Genomic DNA, 26,293 nt, shown 5'->3' with positions numbered 1-26,293 from the left:
GTGCCTTTCCAATTTAGTTTTCTGTTTCCTAAACTTGGCTAGCCCACCGGGATGTCAGCCTTCCCCGGCTGTCACTACCGTGTAGGCAGGACCTCCCGAAGGGACCTTGCTGCATGGCAGGGAGATCCCTGCTGTGCAATGAGAGGCTCCCATTCCTTAACGTGTCCAGGTGTCTCGAACCCCTAACTGTCAGCACCCCAAAACTGCAGGACATGCGTGTTACCTGTGGGGGGTAAGGGTTTGTTCTCAGCTTTGTCTTCATCTTGGTATTTTTGGGTTTCACTAATTTCCTAGTTTCTTGTGAGGTAGACAAGGCGGTCCTCCAGGAGTCCTGGGACTTGGCAGTGGACACCTGCTCCAGGGATAGCTGAAGTTCCTTGTATTCAATCTCCCTGGAAGGTGAGAGTGGGCCGAGTCATGTCCAGCAGCAGCTTCCCTGGCACCAGCCCTTGGGGAGGTCATTCTCAGTGCTCTAATGTGTCTTTTCACTGGGGTTGGATGTGGATGGGATTTGAGACAAGGCCAGCTCACCCTCATTATAAAAGCTGTCTGCAGACCCAGGCCGGGCCATCCCAGGAAATGCTGAGCCGGGTCAGAGCGCTCTCCAGTCCCATAAAGCCCCAAACACATTTCTGGGGGAGGCTGTGGGGCACTAGGAAAGCCGTCAAGGGAAAAAGGGACAGGTGGAAATACCATGGATCAGGTCCACCTGCATCCAACATGAGCACCTGTGGCCCAGCTGCCTCTCCAGTTAGCACTCCAGGAGGCAAGAGTCTGGGACCCTCTGTGGGCCTGGGGGCCTGACCACCAGCTTTGTGTATTCTCACACTGGGGGCCCATCGCTGCCCTAAAGAACCAACTCAGCAGGGTCATGTTCACACAGGGAGACGTCGACCCGGCGAACCGGCCCACACGTTTGCTCAGGAAGAATAACTAAAGAGCTAAACTCTTTTCTCCCTGACAGTTTTGCCAGAATCACTTGATTTCTGAGACACACAGTCATTCTATGAACAAACCTAGAGCCTAAATCCTCACCCTAGATAAAGTACAAATGAGAATCCTTTTCATCACGGGGCTGGGGCACAGCAAGGGTCAGAGCCTGGAGCAAAGTGATTTAACGTACAATAGCTATGGTGGGTGGAAAGTAATATATGGCCCCAGATAGACATCTGTCCTGTTGCTTCTAATGGCCTTAAAAGTATTTGCAGGCTGGGCACCTTGGCTCATGCCTGTAATTCCAGCACTTTGGGAGGCTGAGTGGGAGAATCGCTTGAAGCCAGGAGTTTGAGACCAGCCTGGGCAACATAGAAAAACTCCGTCTCTAAAAAAACATATATTTTTTTAATTAAAAAAAAAAAAAGCATTTGCAACTGAACTTGACCTTCTGGAATGTTTAAAGGACCAAATATTTACCATCATTTGCAACGGCTCTATAGGAAGGCAGGCAAAAAATGGGGTATCTCCTGTCTCAAACAGCAGGAGCATCCAAGTTGACCTGAAGGCTTATAGGCATGGATAGCACAAGTTTGTATTCTTGATCGGGGGTGTGCACCCTATTCAGGATGGGGGGCATCTCCACCCACCCCCGATGCTCCTCACTAGGCTGTGTGATGGGATCCTAAGCTATGCCCAGTGCAGACCCCCTCCTCCTAGCTCCCCCTGCAGCCTAGCACTTGACCTTCACCTCTGAGCATATAAATAGTTTGGACCTTCCAAAATGACCAGATTGCTGGGAAAAAAAAAAAAAAAAAAAAAAAAAAAAAGGAGACGAACAGTTTGAGAAAGAAGAAAGAGAGAAAGAGAGATGGTGCTTATGGGAGCCTTCCGATGTGGGACAGGAAGAGAAAAGAGCAAGGAGAGAAACAAATACGTGTGACTTACGTGAGAACATAATTGACACTCACGATGCAGTGGGGCCGGGACGAGCGGCTGTTGTGCACCACGGTGGCGTAGCTCTGCACCCACACCCAGCCGCCCCGCTTGGACAGCAGCCGGTAGTACTTGGTGGTGACCTGGCCCTTCACCAACACTGCAAGCACAAGGTGACATGAGTCCTCAGACGCTTCGCAGGCCCCACCTCTGGGATGCTGCCCCCAATGGACTCCTCTGAGAACTTGCCAAAGGGGGCAGGCTTTCTCCGCTGGAGGATGCATGTCTGTGTGTGTCTCGTGCGTGTGCACAGACACACGCACACGCACGCACACACACGCACAGGCACACACACAGACACGCACACACACAGACGTGCACGCACACATGCACACACACGCACGCACACACACGTGCACACACACATATGCACATGCACGCACCCACACATGCACACACACATGTACGCCCACAGACACACGCACACACACAGACGTGCACGCACACATGCACACACACGCACGCATGCACACGTGCACACACACATATGCACACGCACGCACACACGCACACGCACGCACACAGGCGCACACACATGCACGCGCACACACACGCACACGCACACACACGCGCATACATGTGCACACAGGAATTTTGCCTACAACTTCAAGGAGTTCCCACCCATTAAGAACTCTCATTTAACAGTCATTGCTTTCATTGAGGGAAACATTCACCACCACAGTTTGTACCTGGCAGAGTGAAAAAATTGAATCTGCTTTTTAGTTTCCAAAATGCCATGATTATGTCTTAATCCCCAAATCCTTAATGGTCAGGGGGGTGAGTGATGTAGTTATTTACACAAAGTAGTCAGTTAAGTGCATTCAACCAAGTGTCAAGCTGTTGCTGTTTGCCGTTCAGGAACATGAGGGTATTCACAGTGAAACTGTTTGTTACTCTGTTGCCATTTATATTTTCTTCCCATTAATCCCAGTTTTCCTTGGGCTCATTAATTTGCTATGTTGTTTATGTAGGAAGGACCTCTACTTGGTTACAGAGTTCCTGAAAACTGGGCCTATGGGCCTGCTTCTATGCTTGGGTGCAAACTCCAGGCTGCTAAGCAGCTCAGCCAAAGGCTCGGTGCACCCATAAACCACAGTTCCACCTCACTGCCTTCCAGGAGGCAGGTCGGGGAGGAAAGTGCCAGAACCTGCAGGTGGGCAGAGGAGAGGTGAAGCTTCTCCAGGGAAGGGGAGGATAGCACAAGTCTAGAAAGGCACCCTTGGATGCCTGGGTCCTCAGCTCCAGAACATTCCTGCTTCTCAAGGCAGCACTGGTCCCTGGACCTAACTAGCAGCTGCCTGAGCAGAGATTTGGGGAGGTGGCCAAAGGGGCTGAGTCTGTGACTGTACCAGCTGGCACTGAAGGAAACTCCCCAAGGCGTATATCCAACAAAAATTCAGACTTTGAGGCTCATATGCAACAAAAATTCAGCCTTCCTATCAAACCACTAGGCAAAGCCCCCGGTCTCTGCCCAAACACTCCTGGGCTCTCCATGGCCCTTTACGCTTCCTGTTCACCTTGCAGATGGCTCTTTATCATCCACATCAAAATATTTTGGTGCAAAAGAAAACACTGCACCGAGTTATCCACCTTACTATATAAAGGGTTCGTACAGATTGATAAAAACACAAAGGCCCTAAAAGCAATATAGGCAAAGAACATGAACAATAATTCATCAGAGAATAAATATAATGGGCGAAATGATGAACAAATGCCCAACTCCCTTGTTTAACTCAATGGCAGATCCATCCATCAGATCAACAGACATTAAAATAGAAACAAACATTGTATGATTCCCTTTATGTGAAATCTCCAGAATAGGCACATCCACAGAGTTCAAAAGCAAATGAGTAGGTGCCAGGGGCTGAAGGACGAGGGGCACTGGAGTGACAGGCTCCTTTGGGATGATGAAAACATTCTGGAATTAAAGGCAATAGTTGTACAACACTGTGAATATAACTAAAAAACACTGAAAATGGTGAGAAAGGTGAATTTTATCTTAAAAAAAAAATGGAAGGCCAACAGGTGACACCGGCTAATATATGGTGAGTGGCATTTTCTTTTTTCTTTCTTTCTTTCTTTCTTTTTTTTTTTTTTTTGAGACAGACTCTCTCTGTGTTGCTCACTCTGGAGTGCAGTGGCATGATCTCGGCTCACTGAAACCTCTGCCTCCTGGGTTCAAGCAATTCTCCTGCCTCAGCCTCCCCAGTTTTGCCAGTTAGCCAGACTGGTCTCAAACTCCTGACCTCAAGTGATCCGCCTGCCTCGCCCTCCCATAGTTTGCCATTATGGCAAACTATGCAGTCATTACAGGCATGAGCCACGGCGCCGGGCCAGTGAGAGGCATTTTCATGTGTGATGGAAGGATGAGTTGGTGTGGTCCTCCTGGAAAGCAGTCTGATCGCTCACACCCTCTGACACACTGATTTCACTTCTGGGAATGGATCCTATGGAAATTGTGAGCAGTGCAAGCACAGACTTATGTACAAAGAGTTTCACTGCAGTATTGCTGAAAATTCAGGGGAAGGGGTGGGGAGAGACTTAACTGTTCAACAGTAGGGAAACGAGTAAATGCGTTATAGTAAACTATACCGCCATTAAAATGATGATTAATAAGAAATTGTAACATTATGGGAAATGTGTATGACACGACGTTAACAGAAGAAAAGACAAGATTCGGAAATGTGTAAAGTATAACCCTAATTATGAAAAAGTGGGCACGTGCACACACCACGCCCTCCAACAAACTGTGTGATCCTGGACAAGCTACCAACCCCCCTGTGACTCAATTTCCTCATTTATAAAAAGAGGATAATCAGTCCTTACATCATATGGTTGTTGATAGATTAGATGATCTATTTGGGGATTTAGAACACTGGCAGACACAGCTGAAGGGCTCAAAACATATTAACTCTTATCTGACTGAAAATGACAGATAACTGTCACTTTCTTCTTTCAGCTTTCCTTGACTTTCTAAATTTCCAACAAGGAGGAGGTTTAACCAGAATGACATGTTTTTGGTTTTTTCACATGGGAAAGAAGATTGTGGGGCTTGGGAGGCAGGAATCCAGTCTCCATCAGGCCCCACCACCCCGTCAGGATGAACCTGGGGGCATGAGGCAGTGCTGCTGTGTAACAAGCATGCCACCGGCTGGAGAGAGGCCTCTCTGGGACCAGGCAGAGAGCAGCGCTTTTCTGCCCAGGCTTACTTAACATTTGCATGTCAGCTGACTCACATCACTGCTGAAGGGTGTAGGCAAAGGCTGTGGCAAAGAGAGAAGCCTGACAATGCTTCTCCTTTGGGGGTTTGCTTCTCTAACGAAAAGATACATGGTGTCTACTTCCAGCTCATTTCACAGGATTACCTCATTCTACCCCCACTACAACCATGGGAGGTGGGCAGCACCAGGAAACCGGAGCCAACAGAGCTTGAGGGCACAGCTGGAGTTCAGCCCAGGTGTCCTCAAAGTGGCAGCTGTGGGAGGAGGGCGCAGCGGCCTCTGGAAAGTTCTCTGTAGCTATTAGGTTGGTATAGAAGTACCTGTGGTTTTTGCCATTACTTTTTTTTTTTTTTTTTTGGAGACGGAGTCTCGCTCTGTCGCCCAGGCTGGAGTGCAATGGTGAGATTTTGGCTCACTGCAACCTCCACCTCCTGGATTCAAGCCATTATCTCTGCCTCAACCTCCTGCACAGCTGGGATTACAAGCGAACACCACCACACCTGGCTAAGTGTTGTATTTTTTTAGTAGAGACAGGGTTTCACCATGTTGGCCAGGCTGGTCTCAAACTCCTGACCTCATGTGATCCGCCCACCTTAGCCTCCCAAAGTGCTGGGATTACAGGCGTGAGCCACCACACCCAGCCCTCTAGTTTTATATAAATATACTATCCAGAAAATTAAGTGGCCTTCCTGCTTCTTCCAGAATTTCTCTTGCAGGCACAGCCATGTCTTAGAGACACCCTGGGGAGGAAAGTAAACTTTGGCCCTGAGCAGAACTTCCATTTCTGTTTTGGATTTTTAAGGGCGAAAAAGGATACAAAAAATGCCTGCCTTGGGTTAAACAGGGTCCCCCAAAAAGATATGTTTCACATCCTAACCCTAGTAACCTATGGATGTGAACTTATTTGGGAAAAGACTTTGCAGCTGGAATCTTGTGAATCTCAATGCAGAATCATCCTGGATTACCCAGATGCACCCTAGATCCAAAGTCAGGTGTCCTTAAAAGAAAAGTCACAAGCCGGGCACAGTGGCTCACACTTGTAATCCCAGCTTTAGGTGGACGGACCAGCCTAGCCAACATGGCGAAACCCCCTCTCTACTAAAAATACAAAAATTAGCTGGGTGTGGCGGTGCACGCCCATAGTCCCAGCTACTAGGGAGGCTTAGGCAGGAGAATCGCTTGAACTCAGGAGGTTTAAGTTGCAGTGAGCTGAGATTTCACCACTGCACTCCAGCCTGGGCAACAGAGCAAGACTCTGTCTCAAAAAAATAAAATAAAATAAAGTCACAGACATAGAGGAGTGAGCCAAGTGAAGATAAAGACAGACTGGAGCGATGCAGCCATGAGCGAAGGAACGCCTGGGGCCACCAGGAGCCAGAAGAGACAGGGAGGATCCTTCTCTAGAGCCTTCGGAGAAGAGCAGCTCTGCTGATACCTTGATTTCAGCCTTTTGGCCTCCACAACAGTGAGAGAAGGAATTTTTGTTGTTTTTAAGCCACCCAGTTTGTGTTGATTTGTCACAACAGCCCTAGGAAACAAATCCACCACCCTAATGGGAAAAAAAGTAGTCAATGGAATCGCTGTGCCCTCATGGTTCTTGTCCCTCCCGCAGGGGTGGGGGGAGCTCAGAGTGAATGTAGTTGGTGACACTGAAACCAAGCCACCTACTCCTTTGGGGACTGGGTCTCCAGCACACTTGCATTTCTGCAATGCAACCATGACTCCGGCTTTCCCTCAGAGCAGCTGGTCAGTCCCTCTGCCCCAACAGTGGCAGGGGGATGTGTGGAGGTGTGAGCCCTCACCTTCGCTCTCCAAGTCCCAGACTGTTCTAGGGCACAGCACAGTTCTGTGCTCTCGAGGCGCGTGCCTCTCCCATCTCCCAACTGCTCTTGCTACTTCAGAGCCCTCTCCACTCTGCTCTTCACAGCTGCCTGTTCGAGTTTCCTGGATATCTCATTCTAGAATTGACACAGCATACCTGGTTTGCACAAGAAAACTTTCTAGCTCCCATATTAGTGACACCGACTGAGAAGTTCCATCCAAACACTAAGTAGTTGCTTCTCTACCAAGCTTGGTCTCCAGAATGACAGGGATGGCTATGAGATCATGATTTGGTCTTTAACAAAAGACAGAAAAGAGTTGTTCACACCTCCAAGTCTCCGCATGCATCAAGGAGCAAGGAAGAAGCCATCTGTGCCTGCCCAGCCATAAGTCCTGGTTGTCATGGGTTTCTGTCCGTAGAGACTTGGGGAGGGAAGAGCAACAGCGACACCCTGGGAGTATCGAGTCCCCGGGTCCCAGTCCACACTGAACCCAGCACACCACGCATCTGTGGACCCAGCGGCTCATGGGCCTGCCGTCCGCCTCCCACTTGACACTGGCAACCTGTCCTCTAACATCCCTGAGCCAACAGAAGGCGGAGCAAGAACAGAGGACACGCCGTCTGGGCCACACTGCAGAAGGCCCAGCTCCTCTAACTGTCTGCACCCCATTACAAAGCACCCCTGACCGGCCGTGGGCATGGCAGGACCGGACAGCAGGAGGATGAGGCATTCCACTCCATCCAAATTCATCTTTGCCTCAGTTTGGATTCTAAAAGTGTATGGCTGGGTGCGGTAGTTCACGCCTGTAATCCCAGCACTTTGGGAGGCGGAGACAGATGGATCACCTGAGGTCAGGAGTTCTAGATCAGCCTGGCCAACATGGTGAAACCCCATCTCTACTAAAAATACAAAGATTAGCCAGGCGTGGTGGCGGGCACCTGTAATCCCAGCTGCTTGGGAGGCTGAAGCAGGAGAATTGCTTGAATCCGGGAGGTGGAGGTTGCAGTGCACTCCAGTCTGGGTGACAGAGCAAGACTTTGTCTCAAAAAAAATTTGTTTTTAATTTTAAAAAAGTAAAAGTGTCACTTTTTTTTTTCGAGACGGAGTTTCGCTCTGTTGCCCAGGCTAGAGTGCAGTGGTATGATCTCAGCTTACTGCAAACTCCGCCTCCCAGGTTCACGCCATTCTCCTGCCTCAGCCTTCTGAGTAGCTGGGACTACAGGCACCCGCCACCATGCCTGGCTTATATTTTGTATTTTTAGTAGAGATGGGGTTTCACCGTGTTAGCCAGGATGGTCTCGATCTCCTGACCTTGTGATTCGCCCATCTAGGCCTCCCAAAGTGCTGGGATTACAGGCTTGAGCCACTGTACCCGGCCAAAGCATCACTTCTTCAAACATTTCAGTGACTAGAGCATCCCCCCTACATCCAGATGTTCCCAAACCACCTCCAATGGCAAATCAAATCGGTGTTTGTTCACCCTTGTTAACAAATCTTGTTTGTCCCAAGATGACCTCTCCCATCGTGGAACGGTGGCCTTCCTGAGCTTCCCCTAGCCGGCAGGTGTATAGCAGTCGGAGACAGGGCTCTGCTTGGGTTCAGCTCCCAGCTCCGCCACCTCCCAGCTGTATGAAGGTGGGCAAGTGGCTTAACCTATCTGGACCTCAGCATCCTCACTGGTAAAATGAGGATCGTGACCATGAGACCCTCCCTTATTGGGCTGGTAATGTGTTTAGTCACTTAAAATAGTGTCCCGCAGCAGTAAGAGCTCCATAACCAGCAGTTCGTCCACTGTTGTTGCTGTTATTCGCAAATGGTGTCCAGATCACAGAGTTTAGGTTCCACATCCACAATCTAGAATCCAGGCAACTTCCTGCTCCTACAGCTGCTAGAGTCTAGCTGAAAGGGTGCACACGGCTGCTTGAAAACCGACAACAGGCAGCCGTACTTAATCATGGGGTGGAGGAAGCCACACGTGAGGCTTGACATTCACGTGTGTATCATGGATGATAACTGCACCAACAAAAGGGACATGTCCCCCCCAGGTCTGTCCTCAGTGTCTCCTCCCTGACCAGCTACCTCCCGTGGCTGGGGTGGGTGTGCTACTCACAGAGGTGGTGTGCGTAGCGGAGGTGGAACACGTCGCAGCCATGCACGTGATGGTATAGGGTCTTCTCGATCAGGTCCTGCGGCTCATACCCCGTCACCTCGGTCACCCTGCGGGGGCACGGCGGCTCAGTGAGTTACACCACTCTGCAGACTGCCTTTCATTTAAACTAATATTGGTTTTGCCAACTAATCAAGTGCTAAAAGGCTCAGGGGGGAAATGTTGATTTTGGAAACTGAGAATGATCTTTTTTACAAGAAGCAAGTCTTTGAACTCTAGCCTGGTACAGGATGTAGCACTATTCATGAACGGGAATGTTCTTCTGAAACCACCGGCTAAGAGAATGTTTGGAATGGCTTAAAATTGTAGCCTTTTTCGAAGTTCGGCTTATCAGGGAATGCTTACGAGTGAACTTTGATACCGATATTGCAAGAAAGCTGCTACGGTGAGAAAGAACCCACTCTTGGAGGGCTTTGGGGGGATGGTCCTGTGCGAATGTTTTTTAAAAACTGTGGTAAAATATACATAATATAAAATTCACCATGGTAACCACTTGTAGCGTACAATTCAGTGGTATTTGGTGCGCTCACAATGTTGTGTAACAGGCATCACTGCCCCTTTCCAGAGCTTTCCATGACCCCCAAACAGACATTCAGTCCCTATTAAACACCAGCTCCCCACTGCCCCCTGCCCAGCCCCCAGTAGCCTCCCTTCTACTTTCTGTCTCTAGGAATTTGTCTCTTGGAGAAAGTTCATGTCCGTGGGATGGCACACCATGTGGCCTTTTGTGTGCGGCTTCTTTCACTCAGCATGATGTTTCCAAGCCTATCCATGCTGCGGCATGTGTCTGAACTTCATTCCTTCTTAGGACTGCATAAGTTTCTGTTTCATGTAGACATCACATTTAGTTCCTCCATCCCTCTGTCTGTGGACATTTGTTTGCACATCTTGGCTACTGCGGGCACGAGTGTTTAAACCTCCGTTGCATGCTAGACACTGTTGATTGGCACAGATGGTCTTAGGATGCTGCCGTTGGGTGATTCCCACTATTGGGAATTATGGAATAACTGGAGACCTTTAAGGCTCCTGTGAGGGGAGGATTGGCTCAGACCCCCCAGAAGACAGGAAAATGACCTAAGATATTGTGACTAAAAGGAAAGCCTTAAGCTCTCTAGAGAAATGGAAGCATTTTCCTGGGGCTTACGTGACACAACCCCTCTGTGTTCTCATCGAGCCCCAGGCATATTAATTTCCCACTTCGGCTCTTTGAAGAAAAGTGACTCTCAGTACCCAAGACCACATCATCACCCGCATGGGGATCGCTCTGGCTGTAGGTGGAAGCTGTACGTGGCAACGATGGTTTCCCAGGCTTTGGGCAATGGGGCCGGGCACCACGTCCTCGAAGAGGGTGGTCCTCAACATCCTGGTGACGGATTTTCAAGAACAGATGAAAGAGAGAGGGATGAAGGGATTTCAAGGTAGGTGAGGGTATGGTGCAGAGTCAGTCCTGGAGACCGGGTGAGGCTGGGGAAAGAGGGAGGGCCAGGGCTGGGGGCCCTCCCTGCTAGGATAGGAGACGTTAGCTGTAAATTAAGCTGGGAAACTTGACCTCACTTTCATTCTTTAACCCGCTTCCCTTTCTCTTAAGATCTGCTCAAGCTTTGGGTCGTAAATCTCGGAGAGCCTCATGTTTCCCTGGAATCATTCCCTGTTTGGTGTACTCATTTCCATGGTGTCCTACTAGGGTAGGAAGGACACAGGGCTTGCAGTGGCGGGGAAGGGGGCCTTGCAGAGCCCAAAGTCATTCAGGGATCAGGGGACTTGTCTAAGGGCCACCTAGAACTTCAAGCCCCATCAGAATCTAACTCTGTGTGGCAGGAAAACTGAGCCATCTGGCTTCCCCCAAAAAGAAAACCAGGCATCTCTACCATGTGGGGATGAAAGAGGCTTCCCAGACCCTTTGGATGCAGAGTTACAGAACAACGGCCCCAAACGTGTAAATGAATCAGAAGCACATATATTAAGTTTCTCATCAAAGTACACACTGGCTTTAAAAATTAAAGGGAAACGGAGGGGTTTGGCAGGGTGCCCTCCCAGTTTTTTCCAAGCCTCTGGTGTCTGAAGACCTGTCAGAGGGATCTGCCAAACCCCAAACATCGCTGTGTTCACCCATCCTTAGCAAAAGCATCAGCTCCAGTTTCAAAGAGAAATACCACAAAACCCCGACGAGCCCAATTTCAGGTTACGGCGAGTTCAGTTGTGTCTGGGATTGAGCGGGGTGTGGTGCCAGACAGACCCACGACCACCCTCACTCCTACAACTTGGGGCCGCAAGACCTCAGGCCAAGCCCTCGCCTGGCCCCTGGGGTTTGGACCCAGAAGGGACATCTCCCACCCTGCTTGACCACTCTGCTGTCCTCCCAGGGCTGGGCCAGCCCAAGCCCCAACCCCTTGGTGACAGACCAACCTTGGTGACTGGGAAGGCCTCTGCAGCACTCTTCTGACCCCTTGCAGCCCCTCCTATGTGACTGCAGCTCAGAAAAGGCCTCAAGGCTTTGCTAGAAGCTTCCTGATATGACAGGAACAACCAGAGATCTGGGAGAGGCAGGACATCTCCTTCAAGACCACCAGCCTTCTTTTCTCCTCACTCCAGGGGTGCAGCCCCCACACCCTGAGGCGCGGGAGCCCCCACTGCTACTGCAAAGCCCCATCCAGGCCCTGTCCAGGCCCCCTTCAGGCACAACCTCCTCTACCTTCGGCTGCCTTTCCAGGCAGTGTGGACTGAACGGCTGGGAAAGCCCTCAGACCACTTCTTTCCTGTTCTCGAGAATTCATCAGTCTCAGGGGTTTCCTAGAAGGACCAGAGGAAAACTAGGAGACAAAACAAGGGAGAAACCAGTCGGGTCCTCCCAGATGTCTCCGATAATGACCTTGGGCAGTTGATGTCCTTCCAGCTGCCTCTCAGAAGTGGCTCCCAAGTCAGAAAAGAGGGAGCAGAGGGGTCCACTCCAGCTGGGGCAGCTCGGCTGCCTTCTGTCCCTGCAGGGAGTCCCTCTGCATGGCAAGAAAATGGCATTTGTCGCTCTTGGCCATCCCCAGTGGTGCTGGCAGCTTTCCCCAAAGAGCACTGCTTCCTCTCTGCTTGGAGTTTCTGGGAAGATGCTGGTGACCCTGACATGCTCACCCTTGTCATTTCCCTGCCTCTGAGTGGTCCTGAAGGGTGTTGACAAGGAGCCAAACTGACTCCTATCTTTATCTCTCGCCCCTAACCAGGAAGATTCATTTTTTCTCTATAGAGCATCAATAAATGGTTAAAATGATCCATTTTATACGGTGTGTATTTTACCACAACTTTAAAAAGTGAAAAAGAAAAGAAAGCAGTAAATTCTGGCTTCCGGACATACAGAAAGCAAAATGTATCTCTCTTTGCCCGGCCAAAGCCTCATCGCACACACACCCCCATCAGGAGTGGGGTCTCTGATGACTTATTCCTGCCTGCACAGCCGAGGAACCTACGGGCCAAGAGCTAAAGTGGCCTTGCAGGTAAGAGACGCTTCCCTGTTTTCAACGCTTCAGTCTGTTATCTAATTTCATCTTTCCTAGCAGTGAGCGGGCAGGCCGCGCTGCTATTTCACAAATAAGAACACGGAAGAGGCCTAACCAGCACGTGGCCTCAAGACTTGGGAGGGGTTTGATGGTTCCACAGCGTGGATACGTGTCCAAGCATCACACTGTACCCCACAAACACCGCAAAACCCTGAAAACCAAACGCAGTTAGCATGTGTCACTTAAAAATTCAATTCAATTTTAGGCTGGGCGCAGTGGTTCACGCCTGAAATCCCAGCACTTTGGGAGGCTGAGGCGGGTGGATCACGAGGTCAGGCGATCGAGACCATCCTGGCTAACATGGTGAAACCCCGTCTCTACTAAAAATACAAAAAATTAGCCCGGTGTGGAGGTGGGCGCCTGTAGTCCCAGCTACTCGGGAGGCTGAGGCAGGAGAATGGCGTGAGTCTGGGAGGCGGAGCTTGCAGTGAGCTGAGATCACGCCACTGCACTCCAGCCTGGGTGACAGAGTGAGACTCTGTCTCAACAACAACAACAACAACAACAACAACAAATTAATTAAAATTAAAATTAACTTCAATTTTAAAAATCTTGGACTTTAACTGCAGACCCAGTTAAAAACCTGGGACTGCAGCCGGCTCTCAGGAAGAGTGAAGGCCACTCCAGCACGGGTCTGGAGAGCAGGTCCTCCCCAAGGCCAGGGGAAATGACATCATCCAATCCCCTCCTCCCAGCCCAGATGTAGACAGGGCACCCAGGAGCGGTGGGCAGGGCATGCCCCAGGGAAGGCAGCCTCTCTGCTCCCAGCCTCAGCCCTGTGGTGGCTTCACACCAGCCTGAGTGCCAAGGCCCCCCTCACACACACTCAGGGTGGAAACCTTCCGTTTGTTCTAACGTCCTCCTTGGACACAGGAGGCAGAGCTCTGACATCACGGCCTTCAAAAAAGCCCAACCTGTGCTCACAGCACATGTTTTCATTTAAAATTCTAGTGATTCAAATAAGTAAATACAATAAAACAAGTAATCAATAAGTAAATAAAATAATCAATAAATAAAATAAGTAAATCAATAAGTAAATAAAATAAGTAAATCAATAAGTAAATAAAATAAGTAAATCAATAAGTAAATAAAATAAAACAAGTCCTTGAGTCCTAAGGCTGACATATGTTCAGTTCATAAATTGGTTTTGCTTAATCCACATTCCTATTATGACTTATTCCTCATTATGATTTGGCCAAGATGGCAGCTTTCAGGGGCCCATTTCCACCACCGGTGTCTTCCAAAAGGCCACAGCCATGGTGGCAGGTGCCGAACTCACCTGGAATCCAGGAATATCAGCTTCAGGTCGAGGCTGGCCCTGAACATGAACATGTTACTATACAGCTTGATCTCAGTGATGGCACTGGGCGGCAGCGACTGGCCCACGGCCACCAGCCCCACAATCTGGTAGCAGGAGTCGTACAGGGACATGTCCAGCATATACTGCCTGATCTTCAAGTAGCCACTGCAGTGGATGACCTGGGAGTGGAGAGGGCAGGGTCAGCCACTGGCCGCCCAGAGTTGGGCTGGTGCCCACTCCTCCTGGCTCATTTTCTCAAACGTGCTGAAATTCTCCCAGCCCAGCCTCTCCTCCGCTGTGCAGCCCAATGTGCTGACAGGCACCAGTTCATTGCTTAGGAGAAGTGAAGAGTTGTGCTTCTTAGGAAACAACATAATAGCTGGATGCGGTGGCTCATTCTTGTCATCTCCGCACTTCGGGAGGCCGAGGTCGGGGGATCGCTTGACTCCAGGAGTTCGAGACCAGCCTTGGTGACATGGCGAAACCCCGCCTCTACAAAAAATACAAAAATTATCCGGGCATGGTGGTGCATGCTTATAGTCTCCAGCTACTTGGGAGGCTGAGGAGGGAGGATCCCTTGAGCCCTGGAGGCGGGGGTTGCAGTGAGCCGAGATTGTGCCACTGCACTCCAGCCTGGGTAACAAAACAAACACACAAGACAACAAAAAATATCACAAGGGTTGTCTTATCCAATTGACTGTACTGTAAGTAACTACAAATTAGGGCTCTGTAATATGTGATGGAGATATACCTTATGAGCTCACTGCCAAGCTGTGAGTAGGTAACACAACAAAGGCATCTGGGGGAGGCCAACCATTTGTTCCACAGTGCTCGCATCAGTGACTGTGCTGATGACTGTGCTGCTTACCACCTTCTGATGGGATTGAACTTGGCATCTGTATCACTCGACATGCTGTATCACTCCAGTAAATACACACTTCTGTCAGTAGAATTTTTTTTTTTTTTTTAGACAAGGTCTCACTGTCGCTCAGGCTGGGGTACAGTGGTGCAATCAGGCTCACTGCAGCCTTGACCTCCCAGGCTCAAGTGATCCTCCCACCTTAGCCTCCTGAGTAGCTGGGACCACAGGCATGTGCTACCATGCCTGGCTAATTAAAAAAAATTTTTTTTTTTGTAGAGACAAGGTCTCATTATGTTGCCCAGACTGGTCTTGAACTCCTGGGCTCAAGCAATCCTCCCACCTTAGCCTTCCAAAGTACTGGAATTACAGGCATGAATCACTGTGCCCTGCTCCAGTACAATTTTTTGAAGTCTTCATTTTTAATGTACTTTTATTTCCTTTATCTATAATTCAAGATTTTATCCCCTCATAATAGTAAGCCAGAGTGGCCCTATAGAAGCCCTTCTAATTGCTATAGACAAAAGCCATACAGACAAAAATGCAGTATTTCAGTGTCAAACAGAAACATCTGTACAGCCTCGAGCCTCACTACTGGAAGAATTTATTCAAGCTGCAGTCTGTGAAATCTTGACAGGATCATTGTCATCACAACAGCAGTGAAGAGTCTTAGCCTTAAATTCTCTGTTCCAAAACGCTTCCTGCAGGATTTCTGAATGCATTCATCGTCTTTAGGGCTGAAACAAATCTTAAAATCCTTCTAGTCTATTCTCCCATTGTATTAATGAGGAAACCAAGAACAAGATGGTGTTGTGTATCACTTAAGATTGGGCAGTGGGCCGGGCACGGTGGCTCAAGCCTGTAATCCCAGCACTTTGGGAGGCCGAGATGGGCAGATCACGAGGTCGGGAGATCGAGACCATCCTGGCTAACACGGCGAAACCCCGTCTCTACTAAAAAAATACAAAAAACTAGCCGGGCGCGGTGGCGGGCGCCTGTAGTCCCAGCTACTCGGGAGGCTGAGGCAGGAGAATGGCGTGAACCCGGGAGGCGGAGCTTGCAGTGAGCTGAGATCCGGCCACTGCACTCCAGCCTGGGAGACAGAGCGAGACTCCGTCTCGAAAAAAAAAAAAAAAAAAGATTGGGCAGTGGACAGTTAATAAGTGGCAGAAAAAAAGTCAAGACCCAAATCCCATCCAGGCGTGGTGGCTCCTGTCTGTAATCCCGACACTTTGGGAGGCCAAGGCAGGAGGACTGACTGAGGCTAGGGACTCAAGACCAGCCTGGAAATACAGCAAGACCCTATCTCCACAAAAAATTTAAAAAAATAGCTGGGTGTGGTGGTGTGCGCCTGTGGCCCCAGCTACTCAGAAGGCTGAAGTGGGAGGATCATTTAAGCCCAGGAGTTTGAGGCTCCAGTGAGCTGTGATTGCACCACTGCACTCCAGCCTGGGTGACAGAGCAAGACCCTGTCCCTTAACAAAAAGACCCAAGTCCTCTGAAGAATGTCTGTTGGCTCCTGGGGCCCCACCATGGCCCAAAGAGGCTCAGTATCTGGGACAAGAAGGAAGAAACATATCCCCCAAACTGTAACAGCACAGTGAGATACAGGTCAAAGGAGGAGCTCAGAGTGGGGTCCAAGAGGGGAGCTGGGGCGGGGCCTTCCAGAAAGAGAAGACAAAAGCACAAAAATGCCCTTTCCTCTCACCCCATCCTCCTCCCTCCTTTTCTAGGGAGAAAATCCTCCCGGAAGAAAGTTTCTAGCAGCCTCCAGCTCATACTGATGGGTTATGATGTCTGTCCTCTGAGGTTGGAGAGATGGCAGTGAAGATGCCTGGGAGGAGGGTGAGGAGCCCAGAGAAGGGACAAAAGGGTTGGCGGGGGGCACTCAGCACAGACTTCCCCGACCCACCTTTCCCTGGGGAGCAGCTGACTCTCGTGCCCTGAGACGCGACCTAGTCTTCCATTCTGGAATTAACCAGAACAAGCAGTGGTGTCTGGCAGAGAAGTGGAGCCAGGGAGGAGCATGGGCTGGGCTCAGAGTCCCAGCTCCGCCACCGAGCCCCTTCTGCCATCCCTCCTGTGGTCCTTGACTACAAAACCTGGCTGGTGCTGCTCATTCCAAAGGGCAGCTGAGATGCTTGAGGGAGCAGCCCAGATGTGGTGCTGCAGATGAAAGCTCTGCCTCGTGCCTTGGAAAGGGCTCTAGCATTACTGTGGTGCGCCCGTCATAGGTGGCAGGGAACTTGGTGGAGCATCCCCAGAGGAAGAGCAGTGTCCGTGCTCTGGATACCACTCCCGGCTGCACCGTGCCCAGGATGGGCCTCAATAAACTCCAGAGGCGGCAGCTCCAGTGGGACTGGTCCACATGCAAAGCGCCAAGGTATTAATAAAATCTGCCCTAAGCCATGCTGATTCCAGGTCTTATGCGATGAATTCCAGCCAGCCTGGAACATCCTCCTAAAGCACCAGCTCTCACATGTGCCTCCAACAGACTGTGCTCCATGTTCCTGGAGAGTTCTATGTCAGTGGGGATGACGAGTTTGCGTTCCCGCGCCTTCCTTTCTGCAGAAGCTCTTGAAAACACACAGTGAGGACCCACGGCCAGCTCCTCCCCGCACCCATGACTCCCCGTACCTTGTATCCACTGCAGGTCAGGCCCGCGTTCCTTTTCGCCAAGACACACTTCATTCGAAGAAAGAACGACCTCTCTATCTCATACTCTGCAAGCAGGAGCAAGGTGAGGTTGGCAGCTGCCCCTCCGTGCTCCCCCCATCCTTCTTCCAACCTCACCAATGTGTTCCCAGAGCCAGATGCAGCTGCCAGAGGCCTTCTCAGTGTGCCCAGACCCTGCTTAGAGATCTTCAGCCTTGGCTGAGATCCGGGTGGGGCAGTGGAGACACCAGCCCAGTCCTGGTGTGGCTTCCTCGGCTCTAAAGGAAGGCAGCCAAACGAGGCCACACCTGAGGCCCCTGATGGGCCCTGCAGAGCTCCACCTGCAGTTGCCCGCTCCTGGGAGCTGTGGGCTCCGGGAAGGCCCGGAAGCCTCTAACTTCCCTCAGGGTAGCAGGACTTAAGTACGTGTGACCCGGGCTCGGCAGATCCATGCTTTCACCCTCATTTCTAGCCCCGGAAGGACCACTCCATCATCTCTGTCTCTCCAGGGCTCTGCCCTTCCCACTCACTCGCTTTGCTTTTGCAGGCCTCACACGCAAATCTCTGACCTCGCTATTGTCAATGCAAATGTGTCCCCTAAGGAAACACCCTCTGCTTCAGGAAGGGACACCAGCGCTCTGAGACACAAATAGAGAAGGACCTCTGAGGGAGGGTGAGGTCACCCCACTCTAAATAAACAGCCCTTTGGTGGAGGTTAATACATGAATTTTTAAAGGGAGGTTACCACTAGGAATGGAAGCAAGGTCTTCCACCCTCCCTGAGGTCACTGCCCTGTGGAAGCTCAGGAATCACCTCAGAGGGCACCCCCCACCTCCCCTAGTTGGAGAGGCTGCCATATTTTACCCACAATTCCCCCTGCAGTTGGTGTCTGTGGGCAAAAAGCTTCCCTCTAACATGGCTGCCTGCCCCAGCCATTTCCAGATAAGCACGGAGGGTGGAAAGCTCAGGTCTAATAGACATCAACCAGTCATTAACTACCAAGTTCTGGGGAGAGCCCATTTCTCACAGGTTTATCATAAAACAGTGGGGGTCATTTCAGACACAGAAAGTCAGCAAGGGAGCAGCTGGGGAGAAAATGGAGCAGCTGGGGAGAAAACCAAGCACTTGGGGATCTCAACCCCTGCACCCCTCGGCTGGCTGTGGAAATGAGTCAGGTGCGGCCTCAACGCTTTCAGCCCGTGTTGCTTCAGACTCGAAGGCCACAGAAAGGTCTCATGATATTCCCAAGACTCATTTGCTCTCATTTATAATCCCTCTTTCGGAGGTTATGACCCAGGCAGGGTAAAATGAAACCAGGGGTAGCGGGAGAAACACAGTCCCACACAGTTAATATACTGTGCAATTTTCAGGCCAGGCACGGTGGCTCACGCTTGTGAATCCCAGCACTTTGGGAGGCTGAGGTGGGCGGATCACTGAGCTTCGAGACCAGCCTGGCCAACATGGCAAAACCCTGTCTCTAATAAAAATACAAAAAAATTAGCCAGGTCTGGTGGCAGGCACCTGTAATCCCAGCCACTTGGGAGGCTGAGGCAGGAGAATCGCTTGAACCCGGGAGGCGGAGGTTGCAGTGAGCCGAGATCAGGCCACTGCACTCCATGCCTGGGTAATAAGAATGAAACTCTGACTCTAAAAAACAAAACAAAAAACCATACTGTGCAATTTTCAAAAACAACAACAGCCCTGTGTTCTTCAATTCTCTGACACCTGTTGTCTTTGTCCAGCTTTAAACAACCCCACAGTGAAAGAATTTGATTCAGGGGCGATGTTCTAGCCTAGCCCTGATTTTGTTAGAAATTCCCTCTTCAGAGCCACGATTCATGTTGATGTATGTAGACATAACATATCCAAGAATCAGACCTTAGCTACAACTAGGTGTCCCATCTCATTTCAGAAACGAACATGCCAGGCTCTCTCCTTGGTAAGGAATAATTAGACTCCAGTAACTATCTCTGGAGCTGGAACTTGGGGCCACAGAACTGTCTGCAGGGGATTTTACAACTGCATGTGCTATTTTGTATTCTCTCTTCCCAGCCCAAGAATGACTGCCCTCCCCAGAAGCCAGCAATAAGAATGCAACTCCTTTTTTTCCTGCAGCCAACTACTCCATTCTCATCATCCTTAAAGCCTCTTCTTTTGCATTTTGTTCCACTGGGGTATTTTGGCCAAGCTGGGTACCATAGTCCAAAGCACACACAAGACCCATTTGTCAAGAGGCCTGTTGGCCTCACTGGATGGTTGGAGGGAGTTAAAAGGCCAGGGCCCCTGGAAGAAGTCCTTCTGTGTCTTCCTAGCACTCATCGCAATTGAAATTTAAGGAGTCATTTGTGTAATGACCAGTGCTTCTTAATGATTTGCGCCGCAGCACAAAACCTACAGATGTCTACTTGGAGTAACATTTTTAAATACATAAAATAAAATATATAAGATTACCAAAAAAGCAATTGTATTGGAAAATAATTATCGAAATATTTCAACACAGTGATATGGATATAAATGTGCTGCTTTATTAATACATAAATAAGAAGATTCAGTAGCAGGTCTCAGAACTCCTGAAATTTGAAGTAGGCATGTGGGCATAAGCAATACGTTTAAACCTGCAAAACTTGGCCGGGCGCGGTGGCTCAAGCCTGTAATCCCAGCACTTTGGGAGGCCGAGATGGGCGGATCACGAGGTCAGGAGATCGAGACCATCCTGGCTAACACGGTGAAACCCCATCTCTACTAAAAAAAATACAAAAAACTAGCCGGGCAAGGTGGCAGGCGCCTGTAGTCCCAGCTACTCGGGAGGCTGAGGCAGGAGAATGGCGTGAACCTGGGAGGCGGAGCTTGCAGTGAGCTGAGATCTGGCCACTGCACTCCAGCCTGGGCGACAGAGCCAGACTCCGTCTAAAAAAAAAAAAAAAAAAAAAAAAAAACACCTGCAAAACTTTAATATGATATGGAAAATATCTGTGATTTCTGTTGTTGGCAAAACCACAGGTACTAGTGATCCCAAGATGGTTTATTATCTATAATCAGAAGCAAAGGAAATGCCAAATTTCAACCGGAGGAAACACATATGTAGTTTTCCCCATGAAATGTCATGGACCAACCCCAACCCCCGAGTTTTAGGCCTGGCATCTTGGTTAAGGAGAAGCTTGGTCTAGCCCCATGATGCTGTAACCCAACTCTGAACCAACAGCAAATGAGGGGAGCAGGCTTGCAACACTTTCCTCTTCTGCCTAGCACTCAACACAGTTTCTGGCCAACAGTAGCAGTGTGATGAATATTGGCTTAAAAGACACAGGTATAAATGCAAATCCCCACATGGTGGGTGCTGTGTGTGTATTGGAGAGACCTGGGCTGGGCAGTCCTAGTCATGCCCAGCCACTTGGCAGATGTGGGAAGCAAAGCCCTGAGTTCCATTTAGGAACATCGCCTTGCTTTTAGTCTGGTTTTTTTCCTCCGGATGGAATACCTTGGAGCAGGTGGTGGTGCAGCGGCTGGTGGGCCGTGAGGACAGCGGTCATCTCGTCGTGGTCGGAAGGATGGATGTATTCATAAATACTGTTGCCCGTGAGCTCCACCTGCCGTGGAAGGGAAGGGTCAGAAATGCCACCACTCCTCTGGGATTGGCGCAGGGGGAGGGGCAAGGTGTGTCACAGGTGCGCACCCTGCCAGGAACAGAACTTTGATCTCTGCTGACAACCCACGCCTTTGCCAAATGCAGAAACAGTTTTCTTTTCTCAACAGAGCTCAGAGCTCTGAACTGTCTCCCACACTGTCTAAAACGGCCAGGGCACTGAGGCTTGAGCTTGGAGCCAAGAGAACCCTTAGCAGGAAGGACCTGAAAGCAAAGGGTGGAAAAGGTGGGTGCCAGAGGTGGGCGGCGCTGCTGGCCTGGGCAGCATCCTTCATACAGAAGAGGGCTTGAAACGGACCCAGGCCAGGGTACCTGTCCTTCCCTTGCTGGTGATCTGAGGGGACTGGCCAGCCAGGAGGCCAGCTGTCCTGTCCACACTGCGCTCCCTGTGGGAGTCTTGTCCACTCTGAGGCCGGCCAGCCAGCCACGGTGGGGGCCCCAGTGCGCCCGAGGAGGATACGAACTCAGACAAAGGCCCTTTCTTCGTCGGCTCTGAGCTGTGCCCTCAGGCGCTGCCAGGCCTCTCTCACATTGCCAGCAATGTTTCTCTGGCCCTCCCAGTCCGCAATGACTGTGCTAATTCTGTGGCTCCCGCCCAGGGGCGTGGCTGGGGCTGTGCGTGACCTGCGGGAGGGCCTGGGCCTGGGCCTGCTCCAGAGAGCCTCGTTATGTGGGGATTATGTCCTGGGGTTGCTGCCTCAACAGTCCGACGCCACCTCTTTCCAGACACAGCCCACAGAGGACAGCATGTCCATGTCACTTTGCAGGAATGATGGCCCCGGGAAAATACCCATCATAGTTACAATTTTTACACAGAGGTCCCTGGAGGCCCGAATTCCCGAACTTGAGAACCTTTCGAAATGTTCTCCCAAACGTAAGTACCAGGAGAGGATATGATACAGAGTCTCAACACCTGGGCCTCCACCCACCTTAAGATGGACAGTGGCACAGAATGTTCTAGAAATGACTAGCAGAGCAGCCTTCTGAGCAGTGGTGGGTGGATCCTATTTTTAGAGCTATAATCAATAGTGCTGAGGGTGGCTGACAAGGAAAGTGAGTCGGTGTACCCCAGCATTGTTCAGTGGAGGCCCAGGGGCAGTGGTAGGACTTCCTCCACCGCCAAGAGGAGCCCCAGTGCCCAGCCTGAGAAGAAACTGAAAGCACTGGGAAACCGTCCTTGGGTGGTGAAGGATCTTGGGTGGGTCTGGAGAATTCCTTCTCGACCCTGCCCTAAGGAGAGAGGGTAACTTAAGATAACAAAAGGAGGCTCGTGATGCAGTCACCCCCTTGTTATTTTTAGTGTCTTGCTGGAGGTGTCGCCGGGAGCCTGTGGCTCTCCATCAGAGGACAGACAACATGATTATCTGCAAAGCGGCCGTCCTGACGGTGCCACCTCACGCAACAGGACAACCCAGCCAGCTGCTTAGTGGAGAAGTTCTCCTGGGAGCTGCCGTTCCAGATTAGCATCTAGGCCATCAGCTTTAACTTGGGACCAAGGGGTAGTGGAGTGGTGAAGTGATCTGTCGCAGTCCTCCGAACCAGTTCTTCCAATTTGTTAAGATGAGCGAGTTGCCTTCTTATTCAGAATAAATTACACTTCTGGCCTGCTAAGTCATCTTGTCCCTAAAATGGCTCTCACAGTTCTATTTTTCACATTATTCATGGAATGTTTCCTTCCAATATTATGCAAACAGAGCAACAGACAGAATTCTATTAGAGGAATCCTCCCTACCCTTTACTTAACACCCACTTCCCAAGCCTGGCACTTTCTCAATAGATCTCCCAGATGGACATTTGCCTCCCTGAAAAGTTATTATAGGATTTCATTTAAGAAAAATAATAAAAACTGAACATTCTTCTTTCAAGTCATTCCTGTTAATCCTTAAAAAGTTTAAATAAACTGGCAACATGTAAGTCAACCATTTGGGACAGGACCATTTCCTTTTTCCTCAGAGTGGCAATGAATATGCCCTGGGAAGGCCTGTCCAGGTGCAGAGTGACAGAGGCTAAAAAATAAGAGAGCTGTCTTAAGAAAATACATATTGACACTTTGGGAGGCCGAGACAGGCGGATCACCTGAGGTCAGGAGTTCAAGACCAGCCTGGCCAACATGGCAAAATCATGTCGTACCAAAAATACAAAAATTAGCCAAGCATGGTGGCATGCAGCTGTGCTCCCAGCTACACGGGAGGCTGAGGCAGGAGAATGGTTTGAACCCGGGAGGCAGAGTTTGCAGTGAGCCGACATCGCGCCACTGCACTCCAGCCTAGGCGACAGAGCAAGACTCCGTCTCAAAAAAAAGAAAAGAAAAGAAAAGAAAAGATATATTAACTCACAATTTCAACAGTTTATTTAAAAAATGAAAAAATAACAAAATAAAGGAATGTTATATTGGCCTATCATTTCTCTCTTCCCCATGTTTTTAGGGAAAAAGAATAATTCTGGTTTGCTCAAAGTTCTTTTCTAGAAAAAAGTAACTGATGTGTTTTCGGGAAACATCTTTATATCCTTGCAGAAAGACCTTCCATCTGTGCTTATTAAGGGTTAGATTTGCGTTTTAATCCCAGAGTAGCTTCTTGTGTTTTCAGCGTCCCCATTCTCATCACATGTGTTTGAAGAATGAGAAGGGTGAGGTTGCGCAGATGAAAGCCTTGGTTTTCTGAAGGCTCGGGTCTGTGACAAAATGAACATGAAAACTCCAGAGCTGTCTGGGAAGTGAAACAGCCTTCAAATAACGGAAATGTCTTTAAATAACAAATTTTGGAATGATAAAACAGTCCTGACCTTAACTCAGAATTATGGTTGACATGGTGTTTCCTGTATTTACGTATCTATCTGTGCTTTTGAACATTGAAAGAAATGTGACTACTTCACATAAAAAAAAAAAAAGAAAAAAAATTATGGTTGTCGCTATAAAACTCCCTGGGTCTCATACATCAGCCTTATTAAAACAGACCTTCCATGGATATTTTAGTATTTGTAAAACCCCGCTAACTACAAAATGGATAGCTTTCCCAGTAAGAGCTTTTTTATGTCTTGCTGAATAGCTTTTCTTCCTGCCAAGAAAACGACACATGATAAATACAGCACTAAATGCACATATTCTGTGGGGAAGGGCAGAATCGCTTGGCACTCTGAAAATGCACGTTACTCCGGGTGTTTTGCTGAGTATGGTAAATTAAGCATTTTTAAAATAAAATGGTTTGGGTTTCAGGGTTCAAGTTATGTCGACAAACATAATATGTTGTCTTTTGTCTTCATTTCAAAAGTGAAAGGATTAGGTCTTGTACCTCCACACATCATCGATATATTTATGGTTGTTTCTGGCCACAATCTCAAATAAGACATTCTTTTATGTGTCTCATAAACAGCTATTTCATACATACCTATATTTATCTGAACATGCATACTAGTTACCTAGATGCGATATAACTGTATGCAATGTGAGTGAGGAAACTTAACTCAAGGATACTTAAAAATGTATACAGCAGCTACAAGGGGCATTTTTTTCCCTCCTCCCTAAATAAAAGTAAAATAATTGCATTAACCAAAAAAGCACATGGAACTAAATCATTTAGTATACATGCATGGAAGAAGATTGCTGTCCCGACTCTACCTCATCCGCGTAGATAGAAACTTGTCTAGATGTTTTGTGTGTGGACATGTGTGTGAGTGTGTCCACCAAAGGGAATTGCAGGCTAAAGCCTGCCTCTCTATTGCCTGACGCTTGGACCCTGGGCTGAGGAGACACCTGGCATTTTATGGTTGTCTCTGTCATTGTTTTAGTACCAAAGTTTGTCAGCAACAATCACTTGTTGACAAGTGGAAACAAACACACCAAAAAAACTAAAAAGCTCTGCCATACGAAGTAGATTTATTTCAACACTTGTTCAAGTAAGGCTTAATAAAAGACTTGGAATGGAGATGGGCTTATAACCCATAAAGAATCATTTCTATACCCTCAAATAGAGAATTTGGAGAGTTACTTAGTAGAGGTTAGACCAAAAACAAAACAAAAAATACCACTTTGCAGCGAATTTCCACACAATTATAGCAGATCTAGGGGCTTCCATTCTCTATTATCTTTTAACATAAAGTTTAAGGCTGAATTAACGTGAAAGACGTCTTTACTTAATGAGATAATGTCACTGAAGGTAACTGAAAGCTTTTGGAACACAGAAGAGCAGCAGGTATCAGCTATTACTACTATCATTATTCATCAGAAATTCTGTTTAAAAGGTTACTCTGACTACTGGGTAAAATTTTATTAACACTTTTCTCTCTCGTGACTTAAAACAAAATTTAAGCCCGTTTTAATAAAGGTCTCATGCTTGATACATTTGCCTGACTTTTAAAAAATAATCTAAAAGGTGCAAAAATGTTTAAAAGACCAGTTGGGTATTTGACATCCTATTCAATACTTTATTTTGCTATTTAAGTAAAGAAGACAGAAAAAAATACACATTGTGATTCTGCCTAGATTTCCTTCTATGGAGTTAATCATGAACAGGAGGCATATTTGAGAGAAAAGTTTGTTGTTGCTTATTTAAACAGTTCGCCACGGAATGCTCCCTAGACACGGACAAAGAGGGCACGTCGGCACTAAAGTGTTTTTGTAGCTGTGGACTGATGCTAACACAGCCCCGCGGAGAAATCAGAAAAAATCAGTTGCTCTAGGCAGATGATCAGACTTATCTTTTTAGAAACTGTTACTTCTGCTGGAGAGAAAGAGACAATGTATCTCTACAACTTTCTTAGAAAATGGTAGTGCCTAACCCCTCTCCTCTCTCAAAATTATGAGGCGAAGTTTTCCTGCTGCATTATGATCATGAGGAAATAGAGTGCTTCAGCGTGCGAGGCTGCCTGGATTTCCTTGCGTGGAGTCAATCACGAACAGGAGGCAGACTTGTCACCTATCCAATATTCTGGTCCTTCTTAATTATTGTGTTTATAATCAATCAATTCTATTTTCCACTTAAAAAGAGAAAAATAACTACAGAGAGGCTAACTTGGATGGCCTGACTGAATGAACTGGATCTCTTGGGATGTGCACAGTACCTCCTGATGGGCCAGGACATTCCAAATGACCAAGTAGCCCTAATAGGACTCTACTGAAAGCAACTTTGTTCCAATGAAACTGTGGGTATGCCT

General features: G+C 48.8%; 1 protein-coding gene across 1 annotated transcript in view; it reads right to left on the bottom strand.

The window, feature by feature from the left end:
* LOC105472659 (SIM bHLH transcription factor 2) overlaps positions 1–26,293 on the bottom strand; it is a 49,643-nt gene that overhangs the window by 7,586 nt on the left and 15,764 nt on the right. Inside the window, exons 4-9 of the mRNA XM_011726114.3 lie at positions 20,978–21,086; positions 17,482–17,567; positions 13,965–14,164; positions 9,084–9,190; positions 1,882–2,029; positions 224–392 (exon numbers count right to left, since the gene is read on the bottom strand). Of these exons, the coding sequence (XP_011724416.1) occupies positions 224–392; positions 1,882–2,029; positions 9,084–9,190; positions 13,965–14,164; positions 17,482–17,567; positions 20,978–21,086 (819 nt within the window). The remainder of the gene's footprint in view (positions 1–223; positions 393–1,881; positions 2,030–9,083; positions 9,191–13,964; positions 14,165–17,481; positions 17,568–20,977; positions 21,087–26,293) is intronic.

The sequence above is a fragment of the Macaca nemestrina genome, chromosome 4, assembly GCF_043159975.1.
Source record: "Macaca nemestrina isolate mMacNem1 chromosome 4, mMacNem.hap1, whole genome shotgun sequence".
Lineage (NCBI taxonomy): Eukaryota > Metazoa > Chordata > Mammalia > Primates > Cercopithecidae > Macaca > Macaca nemestrina.
Note: the sequence above shows the minus strand (reverse complement) of the source record. Positions and strands in the feature narration are given on the sequence as shown.